Source organism: Littorina saxatilis, linkage group LG6 (genome assembly GCF_037325665.1).
Source record: "Littorina saxatilis isolate snail1 linkage group LG6, US_GU_Lsax_2.0, whole genome shotgun sequence".
In the NCBI taxonomy this organism is placed as follows: Eukaryota; Metazoa; Mollusca; class Gastropoda; order Littorinimorpha; family Littorinidae; genus Littorina; species Littorina saxatilis.
This window is the reverse complement of record NC_090250.1, coordinates 52,791,564-52,809,063: the sequence shown is the minus strand read 5'-3', so window position 1 is coordinate 52,809,063 and position 17,500 is coordinate 52,791,564. Positions and strand designations below refer to the sequence as shown.

At 45.3% G+C, this 17,500-nt stretch overlaps 1 protein-coding gene across 2 annotated transcripts in view; it reads left to right on the top strand.

The window, feature by feature from the left end:
* The window catches only part of LOC138969521 (protein Shroom3-like), a 276,416-nt gene that overhangs the window by 62,121 nt on the left and 196,795 nt on the right, over positions 1-17,500 (top strand). Inside the window, exon 1 of one of the 2 annotated variants that reach the window (XM_070342339.1) lies at positions 3,519-4,546. The exons of the other annotated variant lie outside the window; for it this stretch is intronic. Within the exon in view, the coding sequence (XP_070198440.1) occupies positions 4,416-4,546 (131 nt within the window). The 5' untranslated portion in view covers positions 3,519-4,415. Of the gene's footprint in view, positions 1-3,518; positions 4,547-17,500 lie in introns of those variants that run through there. 2 annotated transcript variants of the gene reach the window in all.

Below are 17,500 nucleotides of genomic sequence, written 5' to 3'. Positions count from 1 at the left end.
AGTGATAGGTCCCTGTTGTGAATATAGTCAAGTGGATAAATTGATTACTTATGTTTCACACTAGTTTTGCTGTTACAGCAGTCACTCTCATGAACGGCCGTTTGCGCAGCGTTCCATTGTTGTGGCAGCAGCCCTTGGTTGGTACGGGAACGGGACAAAGAACGGTTGTGTGGAATGGGGGTATAACTTTTGACACCGACAAACTGAAGAACGAACAGATCTATGAGGTAACCGTCTCAATGGTCCAGGCTCAGGAAACAAATAGTATATATGGCCTGGGGCGATTGTAGCTTCCCTTCTTCGTGTCTCTCTCTCTCTCTCTCTCTCTCTCTCTCTCTCTCTCTCTCTCTCTCTCTCTCTCTCTCTCTCTCTCTCTCTCTCTCTCTCTCTCTCTCTCTTTGCGAATATGATTTAGAAGCGCATTACATAAAGTCGGTATCTGATATCTAAAGTCCTGATATTTTGGATGCGGAGGAATTTTTCCTGGTGATGATCTGAGGTAACGGAATTGTTCATGCATTCCACGGACGTAATGTAAGTCCGTGATGCATTCTGAGGGAATTTGACAGGTATCGGGGTGTGTGTGTGTGTGGGGGAGGGGGGGGGGCTTTTGGTGTGGGGTAAATGATTAAAACGCTTGCACCCTAACTATGAAAGCAGCCACACGCATACTCACAGAGGCACAGAGGCACGCATGTTTGTGTGACGGTTTGCACGAATGACCATTGAAAATTAGTTTTGATAAAAACAAGCGACATTTCCTTTGAGCACACAGGTGCTCAGCCAATGTGTATTGAAACTTGTTCAATTATCCCAAAATGTCATAACGTTTGGCAATATAATTATTTAACAACAACAAAAAGACTACCGGATTCCGTACATAAAAAAGTAAGGGGCTGTAACAACAATTCGCGGCATTGGACTGTGGGAGCACGGACCTACATTCTAATGGATGGCTGGAGGTCACTTTAGTGGGAATATCGGTCAACTTCGAAACCTGAGGACTAGCCACTTCCGGTTCCCCTTTCAGAGTAATGAGATTGCTGGGGCCGTCCTTTTTTTTCTTCAAAATTGATATTAGTCGGAAGAAACAAGCACACGTGTGACACGTGTGGTGGGGGTATTTCCCGGCTAGTTTTCAGTGTTGTTGTTGTTGTTGCGAAGCGAAGCGGCTTCCCAGTGCGGTAGGCAGGCAGTTTGTGCATCAAACAGTGTTGTTGTGATGGATGGATGAGTGAGTGATGAGGGTGAATGAGTTAGTTAAACTGTGACTGAATATCTATTGATTGATTGATATTAAAGTGAACATTAGGGGGGGGGGGGGGGTTCGAAATGCACCATTGTGCACTCGCCTTGATGTAAGGAACACTACTGCAGTCTCCAACAGCTTCAAAGTGGGTTAGACAGGCTCTTGATAAAGACTGAGGCAAAATGTGCCAAATCACACATTGTCTTGAAAGAAGGAAAAATCTTCATTTGTCACCTTTCTGCACTTTTTTGACTTTGAGTGCATAGCCACAATGGTCACAGACAAGATGCATCAAACAGATTTGAAAAAGACCCCAAACTGAACTTGTTATGACTATTTGTAACCCCTCTCACCTTTTTGACTTGGCCGTACCCAAGCAAAAAGGCAAAAAAAATCATAACTAATTCCATGTTGACTTTTTGGTGGGGTGGACCTATTGTTCCAGACTCGCCTTGATTAGAGCAACACTAGTGCAGTGTCCAACAGCTTTTAAAATTTGTTTTGACCTCTTGACAATGTACATGTCAACAATCCCTGACTATCCCTGACTGTTGTGTACATGTATTGAGAAAAAATCTTCATTTTTCCCCTTTCTCCACTTTCTCTTTCATGAGGAAGGGATAATCACACATAGTACGCCAGTGAGGTTAGAATGGTGAGGTGGGGTCTGAGGCTGGTAAGGGATTTGGGGGTAGGACCGACGAGAGGGCACGGATTCGGCGGTTCGCCGTGTCGAGTCAACTTCATATAGATCTGTGTAGGCGATCAACAGCCCCAGCCGATCTGGATCTGTTCAAGTCAAAAGTAAAGTCAAGGATACGAAGAAGTTTACCGAAAAACATCGATCCCAAGGACTCATGTTGTAACTTTTCAAAGCAGTTACATTCAATCAAAGCTCTATCCACATTAAACCGAACGGGAATCGTCGAAGATCCACGCAACTTCACTGCAATGTCGAAAACGAACTCATAATGTCACCGCAGATCTATAGTTGGTTTTGGTTTTGTGTCGCAGCAAAGAAACGAAGCAAATCTCCGGCTTTTATTTCACACTAAAAAAACGTTCATTTAGCGGGTTATTAAAATATATTTCTTTGAGGTTGCAAGGCAATGGCATCGCTGAGATGTGCTCCTTCGAACACACGACACAGGTTAGAAATTGACTTCATTTGGGCGCTTTTTACGGCCAAAACAGAGTGAGCTTTTTGACGGGTTTATGGAAAAATCACTTCGGGGGCAGGTCTAAAATCCTGTGTACAGTGCCAAATCATACATCATTCAAAAGAGCAAAGTATGTTCTTTATTCTAACATATGGGCTAGGGTAAGTCATAGATATAAATAGACAGTGTCTGTCTATTATATCTGTAGGCAAGTGTATTCCATTCCTTCGATAGTCTCGTCATCTACACTTGCGTGAACAATGCAATTTTGAGTCTGTTTTGCATAAAAGACCTGCGAGATTTGTAGAAGTCAAAACAACAACTTACAGTCCAGCCTCTCAACTTTCGTTCCATGCAATTTGTTTGTCTGTACTTATAGACTGAGGGGTGCCCCGAAATGATTTGTAATCACAACATTCACAGACTTCAAATGTATACGCCATTGAAAACTCGTCCAGATATATACTTGGGTGACTAAAACTGTCGTACCTACCAAAGGCCGCTTCGCATAAGAAAATGACTACCAGAGTCGCAAGGCTCGGGATTTTTTTTACAAGAAATTTATATTTCGTTGTTCTAGTCCGAATGAATATGAAGATATGGCGAGTTGAAAACGCCGATTCTTTCGCCAGAAACACGTCTGTTGCCACACCGGAAAGAAGGAATGGACTGAGCTACTAGAAGCACGGCGCCGTGCGTACAATCGATCGAATGATGTTATTCACACAATACCATTTGGCGATCTCTAAAAAATCATTTAGTTGACATGTAATGAAACTATTTACTGAAATCAAGAAGTATCTTAGTTCTAGCCGTGCATATGACACACCCTTTCGCGAAAGCACACTGAACCGTGCGTATACGCATTCGCACCCGCAAACCACCAACCCAGGCGGGTTATCCAGATCCAGATCCAGATCCAGATCCAAGGGAAGTAACTCAGTGAGTATAAACATGAGCAAGAACCGCAACCCGAACACACTCGTAACACCTTAAGAAAACAGGGGGCTGAGTGTTGATGCTGAGTGTGATGAGAGGGAGACGGCAGTTGTAGGCATGCGGGCGGAATGCATAGATGTCAGTTTGGTGGTGGCCAAATCTGGTCGGTGTAGCTCTGACTTCGTTTGAGAAGGCTGTGTGTTTTAATTTGTGCAGGTCTTGTATAAGATTGTGTACTCGACTGTGTGGAGGTTACGTCGAGGAAAATATCTTGAAAGCGGACAAGGCGGATCACTGTGATTGCTTTGTTGTCGTTGATGTGCTGTGAGGAAACTATGCGACTTGTGCATGTGTGCATACCCTATAGAGTTTTGAGCGTGAGATCCAAAACCCGGAAAACTTGATTCTGAGCTTTGTATGGTGGACCCAGTTTGCTTAAAACCACTCTAAAAAATACTTCTAAGAAATGTATTATGTGTTTTTATGCCTTCACTGGAGTGACAGTTTTTGTGAAGTTGTTGTGATAGGAACTTGGTGATAGTCGTGAGAAACTGGTTTTCAGCGATAACTGCGCATTTTCACTGGTTCGAGGAACAAAAACAGATTAAATCAATACCATTTGCTTTGTCAACCTTTCAACAGACACTAATGCGTGTAAAATCAAGAGCGCATAAACTGTGAGTGGAGTGATTCCAATCGAGTTAAATCATCGCCATTATAAGAAGCCATTGGCTGTTATTTACCTCTCATCAGACACCGCGTGTGAGACCAAGAGTGCATAAGATGTGAGTGGAGTGGTCCGACCAAAGTGAAAAGAAGATCAGAATCCTCAGCACCAGCTTGGTGTGTTATCCTCTGGCGGATATCAAGGAAGGATACAACACAACAAATCACAGCCAACGTGGTAGGTGCACCATTTACAAAACGTTTCGAGAGAGAGAGAGAGAAAACAATTATTCAAAGAGTAGATAATAAGGGAACGCAAGACTCCAGCTTCAGCATGCTGGACAAGGAGAGGTACCGGGAGTAGATACGCGGAGAGTAGCGGAGTGATACCTACAGACGACATGTCGACGGTGAGACGACGCTTTGCCTACCCTCCCATGGGGACGGCTCTCGACCTCAGGAACCGCTCCAGTTGGGCTGATCCTGCGTCCAATCCTGCGACCAATCCTGCTCCTTCTGCAGAATCTACCAGGTCAGATGCTGATAAGTGACTGTGGTTTTTTGTGACTGATTCTGGTGTGTATTGTCTCGTTGGACTAATCCCCTTTCGCGGAGTTTGATTCTGTCTGTTTTGACTGTGTCTCTACGTCTGTTTCGTTTACATGGTACACGCCCTCTGCCTGGCATGACATTCTGTCTAGTTCTCTGCCTCCCTGTAGGTTTGTCTGCCTGGCATGACATTCTGTCTAGTTCTCTGCCTCCCTGTAGGTTTGTCTGCCTGGCATGACATTCTGTCTAGTTCTCTGCCACCCTGTAGGTTTGTCTGCCTGGCATGACATTCTGTCTAGTTCTCTGCCTCCCTGTAGGTTTGTCTGCCTGGCATGACATTCTGTCTAGTTCTCTGCCTCCCTGTAGGTTTGTCTGCCTGGCATGACATTCTGTCTAGTTCTCTGCCTGGCATGACATTCTGTCTAGTTCTCTGCCTGGCATGACATTCTGTCTCGTTCTCTGCCTGGCATGACATTCTGTCTAGTTCTCTGCCTCCCTGTAGGTTTGTCTGCCTGGCATGACATTCTGTCTAGTTCTCTGCCTGGCATGACATTCTGTCTCGTTCTCTGCCTCCCTGTAGGTTTGTCTGCCTGGCATGACATTCTGTCTAGTTCTCTGCCTCCCTGTAGGTTTGTCTGCCTGGCATGACATTCTGTCTAGTTCTCTGCCTCCCTGTAGGTTTGTCTGCCTGGCATGACATTCTGTCTAGTTCTCTGCCTGGCATGACATTCTGTCTAGTTCTCTGCCTCCCTGTAGGTTTGTCTGCCTGGCATGACATTCTGTCTAGTTCTCTGCCTCCCTGTAGGTTTGTCTGCCTGGCATGACATTCTGTCTAGTTCTCTGCCTCCCTGTAGGTTTGTCTGCCTGGCATGACATTCTGTCTAGTTCTCTGCCACCCTGTAGGTTTGTCTGCCTGGCATGACATTCTGTCTAGTTCTCTGCCTCCCTGTAGGTTTGTCTGCCTGGCATGACATTCTGTCTAGTTCTCTGCCTGGCATGACATTCTGTCTAGTTCTCTGCCTGGCGTGACATTCTGTCTAGTTCTCTGCCTGGCATGACATTCTGTCTAGTTCTCTGCTTCCCTGTAGGTTTGTCTGCCTGGCATGACATTCTGTCTAGTTCTCTGCCTGGCATGACATTCTGTCTCGTTCTCTGCCTGGCGTGACATTCTGTCTAGTTCTCTGCCTGGCATGACATTCTGTCTAGTTCTCTGCCTGGCATGACATTCTGTCTCGTTCTCTGCCTGGCGTGACATTCTGTCTAGTTCTCTGCCTGGCATGACATTCTGTCTAGTTCTCTGCCTCCCTGTAGGTTTGTCTGCCTGGCATGACATTCTGTCTAGTTCTCTGCCTCCCTGTAGGTTTGTCTGCCTGGCATGACATTCTGTCTAGTTCTCTGCCTGGCATGACATTCTGTCTAGTTCTCTGCCTGGCATGACATTCTGTCTCGTTCTCTGCCTGGCGTGACATTCTGTCTAGTTCTCTGCCTGGCATGACATTCTGTCTAGTTCTCTGCCTCCCTGTAGGTTTGTCTGCCTGGCATGACATTCTGTCTAGTTCTCTGCCTGGCATGACATTCTGTCTAGTTCTCTGCCTGGCGTGACATTCTGTCTAGTTCTCTGCCTCCCTGTAGGTTTGTCTGCCTGGCATGACATTCTGTCTAGTTCTCTGCCTGGCATGACATTCTGTCTAGTTCTCTGCCTGGCGTGACATTCTGTCTAGTTCTCTGCCTCCCTGTAGGTTTGTCTGCCTGGCATGACATTCTGTCTAGTTCTCTGCCTCCCTGTAGGTTTGTCAGCCTGGCATGACATTCTGTCTAGTTCTCTGCCTCCCTGTAGGTTTGTCTGCCTGGCATGACATTCTGTCTAGTTCTCTGCCTCCCTGTAGGTTTGTCTGCCTGGCATGACATTCTGTCTAGTTCTCTGCCTCCCTGTAGGTTTGTCTGCCTGGCATGACATTCTGTCTAGTTCTCTGCCTCCCTGTAGGTTTGTCTGCCTGGCATGACATTCTGTCTAGTTCTCTGCCACCCTGTAGGTTTGTCTGCCTGGCATGACATTCTGTCTAGTTCTCTGCCTCCCTGTAGGTTTGTCTGCCTGGCATGACATTCTGTCTAGTTCTCTGCCTCCCTGTAGGTTTGTCTGCCTGGCATGACATTCTGTCTCGTTCTCTGCCTCCCTGTAGGTTTGTCTGCCTGGCATGACATTCTGTCTCGTTCTCTGCCTCCCTGTAGGTTTGTCTGCCTTCTGTGTGCCTGTTTGTTTCTTCCGCTATTTACACCCCCGGTATAGGGGTGTGTATAGGTTTCGGTCGATGTGTTTGTTTGTTTGTTTGTTTGTGTGTTTGTGTTCGCATATATATAGATCTCAAGAATGAACGGACCGATCGTCACAAAACTTGGTGAACAGGTTCTATACATTCCTGAGACGGTCCTTACAAAAATTGGGACCAGTCAAACACACGGTTAGGGAGTTATTGGTGGATTAAAATTATACAAGGACTTATAGAGGGACATCTTAATGGTCAAAGGGAAATAACCATTCTCACTCAGTCACTGCCACCAACTGAGAAGGTTATTTCCCTTTGACGGGGGTGTTTTTCCTACCTCGGAGGAATTTCTTGTTTTGTTTGAATCTCTCTTTCTCTGTCTGTCTTTCTGTATTTGTCTGTCTCTCTATGCAGGCCTGAAAGTGGCGAGTATTTTACTCGCCACGGCGAGTAGAAACATGTAACTGGCGAGTAGAAATGGTCATCTACTCGCCAAATACGAGTAAAGTTGCTGAAGCAAATGATTGGTTTGGCTAGTAAAGTTTGCTCTCTGGCTAGTACATTTTCAGAATCACTCTCACGCTTCTTCAAGTTCTTGCAAAAACACCACTGCACTGAAGCACTAAACTGACTATTCCGGGTATGCGGTTTTATCCGAAAAACAAGGCTTAGCGACTACAAGACCCAAAGAGGTTTTTCTTGCACGTGCAATTCATCTTGACCCTTGTCGTTGGACAACGTTACAAGCCATGGACAACGGCGGTTGGCTGTTTTTAGCCTGACTACACCATGCGATCGGTCAGTGGCCTTTCAGTGGACAATATACGTCTTTCTTTTTGTTGTCGGCCTTTTGCACTTCTTTTGTGTCCGTGTTCATGTCAAAAAGACAAATGCAGTTGTCCAGAGAGAAAGAGAGAGAGAGAGAGAGAGAGAGAGAGAGAGAGAGAGAGAGAGAGAGAGAGAGAGAGAGAGAGAGAGGACTGACAAACAGACAGACAGACAGATAGACAGAGAGATAGACAGACAGAGAGAGAGAAAGTGACAGAGTTACGTAGACAGACATTCAGACGGAGATTGAGAGGCAGAGCAAAACTAAACATAGAGCAAAGGACTGGAATGGAGAGTTACCGAAATACGAAAGAAAAGTCCATGGTAGATGCAACAAATGTCTACGAAGGTTCTAATGGAAGAGTTCGCCGATGAGCTAGTGTTTTGACCACAGAGAAGCTTTTCCCTCTATGAAATGGAGGGTTGGGGCCATGCAGGGTGACTGGGGTGGGGGGGGGGGGGGGTTAGACACTGAGGTTACTTTGACATTAGCATTACTCCAGTCCCTAAAAGGCAATGGAATACATTTTAAGGGGAAGGTTGTTAAACTCTCTCCTCAAAATATTCTTTGACTGATGCAGAAACTCTTTCTTGTCGACGCACGGCCATTCCTTCGCAGTGAGCCTCGCTCTTACTTGAGGTGATCGTGAGCCAATGACGCTTCAAACACTGCGACATGCTCTCTTAAATTACCGTTTAGTGAGAAAATCGGAGCATTAACATGCTATTATCTGTACTTATAGGCGCATTTATTACAGGGTGTCTTACGCGGGATCGTTTGAACTGCAATGCTTCAAGCCCCTTCTAATCATTAAAGAGATAAAGATGGACTGTGCGTGTCATCCACGTTGGTGGGAGTGTTTTATTTAAAGTTTACTTCTGTGCGCGTCACTTCTCGGGTTGGGTGATATAAAATCGCGATTGCGCATGTTACTGCTAGCCTGTGGGCTTAAGTTTTATCCCCGTGCATGTCATTTGGTGGTTTTGAGTGCGTTATAAAATGTGCACGCTTCAGTTTGTGTGGGTGTTATAAAATGTTATTCGGGGCATATCGTTGTCGGTTCGAGCAGAGACCTATATTTAGAGGGATCGAGCATGTTTTGTAAGTTGACTTCTTCTGATCTCACAGACTTGGCTGCATACGGGGCAATGAAAGAGGGGGGATGAGATGGGTGGGTTTGGAGATGAAGGGAATACAGTTCTAACTGATGAGACATAGGATTGTTGAAAGTGTGCTCCATGTAAAACTGATGTGTACTATATATGTTTTCAAAACCAAGTAATAGTGATTGCAGGTACAGATTGGCGAGTTAGTTCCCTTACCACACCTTATTTAGCGACTGAGATCAAAAAAAGAAGATGTTGCTTATCAGGAAACTGCCAAGGTTCACATTATCACAAGACTTCGAGGCACTCAATATTTGTGAAGAAGTACCGTATCGGGAAACGAAAATGAGGAAAGATGCAAGTTATGAAGAGCTTTAGATTAACAGTTTTACACTCTGAGAGCATTTGTAAGAATTGAGATAAGCGCTAGATTTGCTTTTACATTTTGAGAACAACATTTGTAAGAATTGAGATAAGCGCTAGATTTGCTTTTACATTTTGAGAACAACATTTGTAAGAATTGAGATAAGCGCTAGATTTGCTTTTACATTTTGAGAACAACATTTGTAAGAATTGAGATAAGCGCTAGATTTGCTTTTACATTTTGAGAACAACATTTGTAAGAATTGAGATAAGCGCTAGATTTGCTTTTACATTTTGAGAACAACATTTGTAAGAATTGAGATAAGCGCTAGATTTGCTTTTACATTTTGAGAACAACATTTGTAAGAATTGAGATAAGCGCTAGATTTGCTTTTACATTTTGAGAACAACATTTGTAAGAATTGAGATAAGCGCTAGATTTGCTTTTACATTTTGAGAACAACATTTGTAAGAATTGAGATAAGCGCTAGATTTGCTTTTACATTTTGAGAACAACATTTGTAAGAATTGAGATAAGCGCTAGATTTGCTTTTACATTTTGAGAACAACATTTGTAAGAATTGAGATAAGCGCTAGATTTGCTTTTACATTTTGAGAACAACATTTGTAAGAATTGAGATAAGCGCTAGATTTGCTTTTACATTTTGAGAACAACATTTGTAAGAATTGAGATAAGCGCTAGATTTGCTTTTACATTTTGAGAACAACATTTGTAAGAATTGAGATAAGCGCTAGATTTGCTTTTACATTTTGAGAACAACATTTGTAAGAATTGAGATAAGCGCTAGATTTGCTTTTACATTTTGAGAACAACATTTGTAAGAATTGAGATAAGCGCTAGATTTGCTTTTACATTTTGAGAACAACATTTGTAAGAATTGAGATAAGCGCTAGATTTGCTTTTACATTTTGAGAACAACATTTGTAAGAATTGAGATAAGCGCTAGATTTGCTTTTACATTTTGAGAACAACATTTGTAAGAATTGAGATAAGCGCTAGATTTGCTTTTACATTTTGAGAACAACATTTGTAAGAATTGAGATAAGCGCTAGATTTGCTTTTACATTTTGAGAACAACATTTGTAAGAATTGAGATAAGCGCTAGATTTGCTTTTACATTTTGAGAACAACATTTGTAAGAATTGAGATAAGCGCTAGATTTGCTTTTACATTTTGAGAACAACATTTGTAAGAATTGAGATAAGCGCTAGATTTGCTTTTACATTTTGAGAACAACATTTGTAAGAATTGAGATAAGCGCTAGATTTGCTTTTACATTTTGAGAACAACATTTGTAAGAATTGCGAACAGCGTTAGATTTACTGTTAGAAGTCATTGGATCACTCCTGACGGCCATCCAGTTGTCATTACAAACGTCTGGCCTATGGCCCGGGGGAGGGACAGGCTGGATTAAACACTTCGTGGAAAAACATTCTTGTTTGACTGCCGTCCAACTTTGTTTCGCCCATCGGAGCAGGGTGACAAAGGCACAGGCCTTCCCGTGATACGTCACAAGTTTTTACACGGGATGCGACGGGCGCAGTGGCGTGGTGGTAAGACGTCGCGGCCTCCTAATCGGGAGGTCGTGAGTTCGAATCCCGGTCGCTGCCGCCTGGTGGGTTAAGAGTGGAGATTTTTCCGATCTCCCAGGTCAACTTATGTGCAGACCTGCTTAGTGACTTAACCCCCTTCGTGTGTACACGCAAGCACAAGACCAAGTACGCACGGAAAAGATCCTGTAATCCATGTCGGAGTTCGGTGGGTTATGGAAACAAGAAAATACCCAACATGCCTACTCAACGAAAGCGGAGTGAAGCTGACTATGCTCTCAGAGTATAGTGTGGGGAACACAAATGGGCAAACGAGCTCACACGTAACTAGACAATTGTGGAACGCTGAAGAAGAAGACACGGGATACGACCAACCCTCGACTTGGACACATTCCAACAATCAACATCCTGAATGCGTTTTGTGCGGAGTGGGATTTGTGTGTGTGTGTGATGAATTATTTACGCAGATTGACACAAGTGACTTTTAAGAAATTAATTCATTAAAACAAAGTCCCACTTTACAAAGTATCCAGCCTGTTGATTTTGGATACGTGTCCAAGTGGAAGGATGGTCTTAACCCATGTAAAGCCTGGCCAGACCGGAGACTGGAAGGACAGTGCCTTTTACCATTTACGGTCAGTACATGTCGGCTTGCCAGCCTGCATGGGGGAAGAACTCTTGCACTCCCTCGCTAACCCATCGGCCAGGGGATGTCCAATTGCGTCTAACTCCAGCCCAAATAAAACCCGTCCAAACAAAATTGGGCACGCAGCCCTGAGTGTCCCTTCTTTACAGAGTCCCGTGTCCCTTCTTTACAGAGTCCCGTGTCGGGATGACAACATCATTCGCTTTCAAAGTCCACTTTTGGCCGCATCCCGCGCAGGAGGGTTCGCCCCTCACGCCACCCCCTCCTCCTCCCGTCCTCAATCCAGTTCTGGCCGCGTCCAGGAAAGAAGAGGACCCCCCCCCCCCCTCCCCCCTTCATCTCCACCTTTACCTGGCTTATCGAGGGCTTGACAATGTCTCTCTTTGGCCCGGGCGGCCATTGTCTTGGCAAACTTCTCTCCCTCCGTCTCGGCGTTCCTTCGGCTGCATCTGTTTGGGTTTTGCGGGCAAAATCAACATTTTGATGACCCCTACCCCCGCCACCCATCTCTCTCTCTCTCTCTCTCTCTCTCTCTCTCTCTCTCTCTCTCTCTCTCTCTCTCTCTCTCTCTCTCTCTCTCTCTCCCTCTCTCTCTCTCTGCTTCCGTGCTTTCTTTTTCTGGACACTCTTTCTTTCTGTCCTGTGAGCCTGTGTGTCGCAGAAAGAGTTTCGAGAAGAACGCGTTCTGTGTCAAGGAATAGAGCTGTTGGGGCACAGGGAATAGTTTGGGAGGGAGGAAAGGAGGGAAAAGGGGTCATGGGAGAGGAAGAGGGGGGGGGGGGTCAGTAAAGAAGGGGGGGGGGGGGGAGTTTACGGAAAGGATAATCAGTGTAGATCTACGGAGATGTCATAGGGTTCTGAATGCGTGTTTTTCTCTCTCCCCCAAACGCGAACGTGCAGTTTTGAGAAATAGGTGAAGTTGAATGGTTGAGAGTTTAGAATTCTGCTGGATACGCTAACCAGTCATTCCCAGTCCCCGCCTGCACTCCCCCTCCCACCCCCCTCTAACAACACCAAACTTCTACAGCCGGGACCTGTTCAGTCGTTTACGCTGAAGTAGTAGCATTCTGTTCAATGTGACACCTACCAACCATCTGCAGCCTCGTTGTATTCTGTACAGACCAGAAATTAAAAATCTTGATTATCACATGAGGCAGACCTGGCATTGAATTAACTTTACAGACTGACATTTATGTAAATTAGGAAGTCAGATTTATTCAAAAATGTCGCGCTCTGCATGGAAAGCTCTTGGCTTGTAGGTTGTTGGTATGTGTGCAATTGATTGGCAGACTGCTCTAACTCCGTGTGAACGTTTTATTTGGTGTTTAACGTCGTTTTCAACCACGAAGGTTATATCGCGACGAGGGAAAGGGGGGAGATGGGATAGGGGAAAGGGGGAGATGGGATAGAGCCACTTGTTAAGTGTTTTTTGTTCACAAAAGCACTAATCAAAAAATTGCTCCAGGGGCTTGCAACGTAGTACAATATATGACCTTACTGGGAGAATGCAAGTTTCCAGCACAAAGGACTTAACATTTCTTACATACTGCTTGACTAAAATCTTTACAAACATTGACTATATTCTATACAAGAACCACTTAACAAGGGTAATAAGTGAAGAATTTTATGGGTGAGAAAAGGAAAGTAAAAGGACTTTGGGGAGGCAGAAATAGAGAAGAAACAAGAAAAAGATCCTAATTAGGTTCACGGCATCGAGAGTGATGCGACCTTCTCTCAGAAATTAGTAGAGAAGGCTCCCCCATCCCGGGGGACGCGCCTCTACGCCAATTAGGGGGCGCGAGGGGGTGTGAACGTGTGGGCATGTCCGGGGCAAAGGACATGACCTTTTACACGGCAAGAAGAGCGCCTCTAACACCCCATCCTGTTCTTTGGTAACATGTCTTTTGAAGGCTCAGGTCTTCCAATGTGAAGGATTCGGCTCGCCATCTGAGATGTGGCTAGGTGTGTACTGAGATGTGGCTAGGCGTGTACATAACTGCTGAGATGTGGCTAGGCGTGTACTGAGATGTGGTTAGGCGTGTACATAACTGAGATGTGGCTAGGTGTGTACATAACTGAGATGTGGCTAGGTGTGTACATAACTGAGATGTGGCTAGGTGTGTACATAACTGAGATGTGGCTAGGTGTGTACATAACTGAGATGTGGCTAGGTGTGTACATAACTGAGATGTGGCTAGGTGTGTACATAACTGAGATGTGGCTAGGTGTGTACATAACTGAGATGTGGCTAGGTGTGTACTGAGATGTGGCTAGGCGTGTACTGAGATGTGGCTAGGTGTGTACATAACTGAGATGTGGCTAGGCGTGTACTGAGATGTGGCTAGGCGTGTACTGAGATGTGGTTAGGCGTGTACTGAGATGTGGCTAGGTGTGTACTGAGATGTGGCTAGGCGTGTACTGAGATGTGGCTAGGTGTGTACATAACTGAGATGTGGCTAGGTGTGTACTGAGATGTGGCTAGGCGTGTACTGAGATGTGGTTAGGCGTGTACTGAGATGTGGCTAGGTGTGTACTGAGATGTGGCTAGGCGTGTACTGAGATGTGGCTAGGTGTGTACATAACTGAGATGTCGCTAGGTGTGTACATAACTGAGATGTGGCTAGGTGTGTACTGAGATGTGGCTAGGCGTGTACTGAGATGTGGTTAGGCGTGTACCGAGATGTGGCTAGGCGTGTACATAACTGCTGAGATGTGGCTAGGCGTGTACTGAGATGTGGTTAGGCGTGTACATAACTGCTGAGATGTGGCTAGGCGTGTACTGAGATGTGGTTAGGCGTGTACTGAGATGTGGCTCGGCGTGTACTGAGATGTGGCTAGGCGTGTACTGGGGTGTGGCTGGGCGTGTACTGAGATGTGGCTCGGCGTGTACTGAAATGTGGCTGGGCGTGTACTGAGATGTGGCGAGGCGTGTACTGAGATGTGGCTGGGCGTGTACTGAGATGTGGCTGGGCGTGTACTGAGATGTGGCTAGGCGTGTACTGAGATGTGGCTGGGCGTGTACTGAGATGTGGCGAGGCGTGTACTGAGATGTGGCTAGGCGTGTACTGCGATGTGGCTGGGCGTGTACTGAGACTGTGGCTAGGCGTGTACTGAGATGTGGCTAGGCGTGTACATGTGTGTGTGTGTGTGTGTGTGTGTGTGTGTGTATGTATGTGTGTGTGTGTGTGTGTGTGTTCATGCGTGCGTGCGTGCGTGCGTGCGTGCGTGCATGTGTGCTTGCGCTTGCTCTTATCATTGATTGTTGTTATGGGTCCTTCTGCTGTCAGATTTCAAAACAAAAAAAGTAAACCATATAAAACAGCTTTCATTGTTTGCCCTGAACACACGTCCTGCAAACTATTCTGACAGTCACAAGCATCATAGGTCTTGGCGTACCATGAACACACGTCCTGCAAACTATTCTGACAGTCACAAGCATCATAGGTCTTGGCGTACCATGAACACACGTCCTGCAAACTATTCTGACAGTCACAAGCATCATAGGTCTTGGCGTACCATGAACACACGTCCTGCAAACTATTCTGACAGTCACAAGCATCATAGGTCTTGGCGTACCATGAACACACGTCCTGCAAACTATTCTGACAGTCACAAGCATCATAGGTCTTGGCGTACCATGAACACACGTCCTGCAAACTATTCTGACAGTCACAAGCATCATAGGTCTTGGCGTACCATGAACACACGTCCTGCAAACTATTCTGACAGTCACAAGCATCATAGGTCTTGGCGTACCATGAACACACGTCCTGCAAACTATTCTGACAGTCACAAGCATCATAGGTCTTGGCGTACCATGAACACACGTCCTGCAAACTATTCTGACAGTCACAAGCAACATAGGTCTTGGCGTACCATGAACACACGTCCTGCAAACTATTCTGACAGTCACAAGCATCATTAGGTCTTGGCGTACCATGAACACACGTCCTGCAAACTATTCTGACAGTCACAAGCATCATAGGTCTTGGCGTACAACCAATGCCAGTTGATTGAAACGGACGGTATCACACTGTCCATTTCTATATTATACTGCCGGTACTAACCGTCCTTCTCGCATGGCTGCACATGGAGGGATCAATTGGGTTTGGCATGTTGTGTACGTGACGCGGGGTGGTTGCATCATGACAACAATACCGTGTCCCCCATTACCTCTTGCACCTGCCTTGCCTGTCCGCACGTATGATGTCCGTTGAGTCTACCTCCCTTCAGCCGTTAACAATGAGGTGCGCCGAGATAAACTTGTTTTTTGGTATTCATTGAAATTTCTTAATGCATGTCTGGTTAGAGCTCATTTCACCAAATGTTGATATAAGCGCGACCCCTCCCCATTTTTTTCTACTCTTGTGATGTTGTCCATGTCCGGTCACCATGCACCGACGCTCGTTGAGTCTATTTTGGTGACATTTGTATCGGTTCACTTCAGTAATGTAAGAGCGGTTTGCTTGCTGTGTTGAGTCTGTTTTGGTGACATTTGTCTCGGTTCACTTCAGTAATGGAAGAGCGCTTTGCTCGCTGTGTTGAGTCTATTTTGGTGACATTTGTCTCGGTTCACTTCAGTAATGGAAGAGCGCTTTGCTCGCTGTGTTGAGTCTATTTTGGTGACATTTGTCTCGGTTCACTTCAGTAATGGAAGAGCGCTTTGCTCGCTGTGTTGAGTCTGTTTTGGTGACATTTGTATCGGTTCACTTCAGTAATGTAAGAGCGCTTTGCTCGCTGTGTTGAGTCTATTTTGGTGACATTTGTATCGGTTCACTTCAGTAATGTAAGAGCGCTTTGCTCGCTGTGTTGAGTCTATTTTGGTGACATTTGTATCGGTTCACTTCAGTAATGTAAGAGCGCTTTGCTCGCTGTGTTGAGTCTATTTTGGTGACATTTGTCTCGGTTCACTTCAGTAGTGTAAGAGCGCTTTGCTCGCTGTGTTGAGTCTATTTTGGTGACATTTGTCTCGGTTCACTTCAGTAATGTAAGAGCGCTTTGCTCGCTGTGTTGAGTCTGTTTTGGTGACATTTGTCTCGGTTCACTTCAGTAATGTAAGAGCGCTTTGCTCGCTGTGTTGAGTCTATTTTGGTGACATTTGTCTCGGTTCACTTCAGTAATGTAAGAGCGCTTTGCTCGCTGTGTTGAGTCTATTTTGGTGACATTTGTCTCGGTTCACTTCAGTAATGTAAGAGCGCTTTGCTCGCTGTGTTGAGTCTGTTTTGGTGACATTTGTATCGGTTCACTTCAGTAATGGAAGAGCGCTTTGCTCGCTGTGTTGAGTCTATTTTGGTGACATTTGTCTCGGTTCACTTCAGTAATGTAAGAGCGCTTTGCTCGCTGTGTTGAGTCTATTTTGGTGACATTTGTCTCGGTTCACTTCAGTAATGTAAGAGCGCTTTGCTCGCTGTGTTGAGTCTATTTTGGTGACATTTGTCTCGGTTCACTTCAGTAATGTAAGAGCGCTTTGCTCGCTGTGTTGAGTCTGTTTTGGTGACATTTGTATCGGTTCACTTCAGTAATGGAAGAGCGCTTTGCTCGCTGTGTTGAGTCTATTTTGGTGACATTTGTCTCGGTTCACTTCAGTAATGTAAGAGCGCTTTGCTCGCTGTGTTGAGTCTATTTTGGTGACATTTGTCTCGGTTCACTTCAGTAATGTAAGAGCGCTTTGCTCGCTGTGTTGAGTCTATTTTGGTGACATTTGTCTCGGTTCACTTCAGTAATGTAAGAGCGCTTTGCTCGCTGTGTTGAGTCTATTTTGGTGACATTTGTCTCGGTTCACTTCAGTAATGTAAGAGCGCTTTGCTCGCTGTGTTGAGTCTGTTTTGGTGACATTTGTCTCGGTTCACTTCAGTAATGTAAGAGCGCTTTGCTCGCTGTGTTGAGTCTATTTTGGTGACATTTGTCTCGGTTCACTTCAGTAATGTAAGAGCGCTTTGCTCGCTGTGTTGAGTCTATTTTGGTGACATTTGTCTCGGTTCACTTCAGTAATGTAAGAGCGCTTTGCTCGCTGTGTTGAGTCTATTTTGGTGACATTTGTCTCGGTTCACTTCAGTAATGTAAGAGCGCTTTGCTCGCTGTGTTGAGTCTATTTTGGTGACATTTGTCTCGGTTCACTTCAGTAATGGAAGAGCGCTTTGCTCGCTGTGTTGAGTCT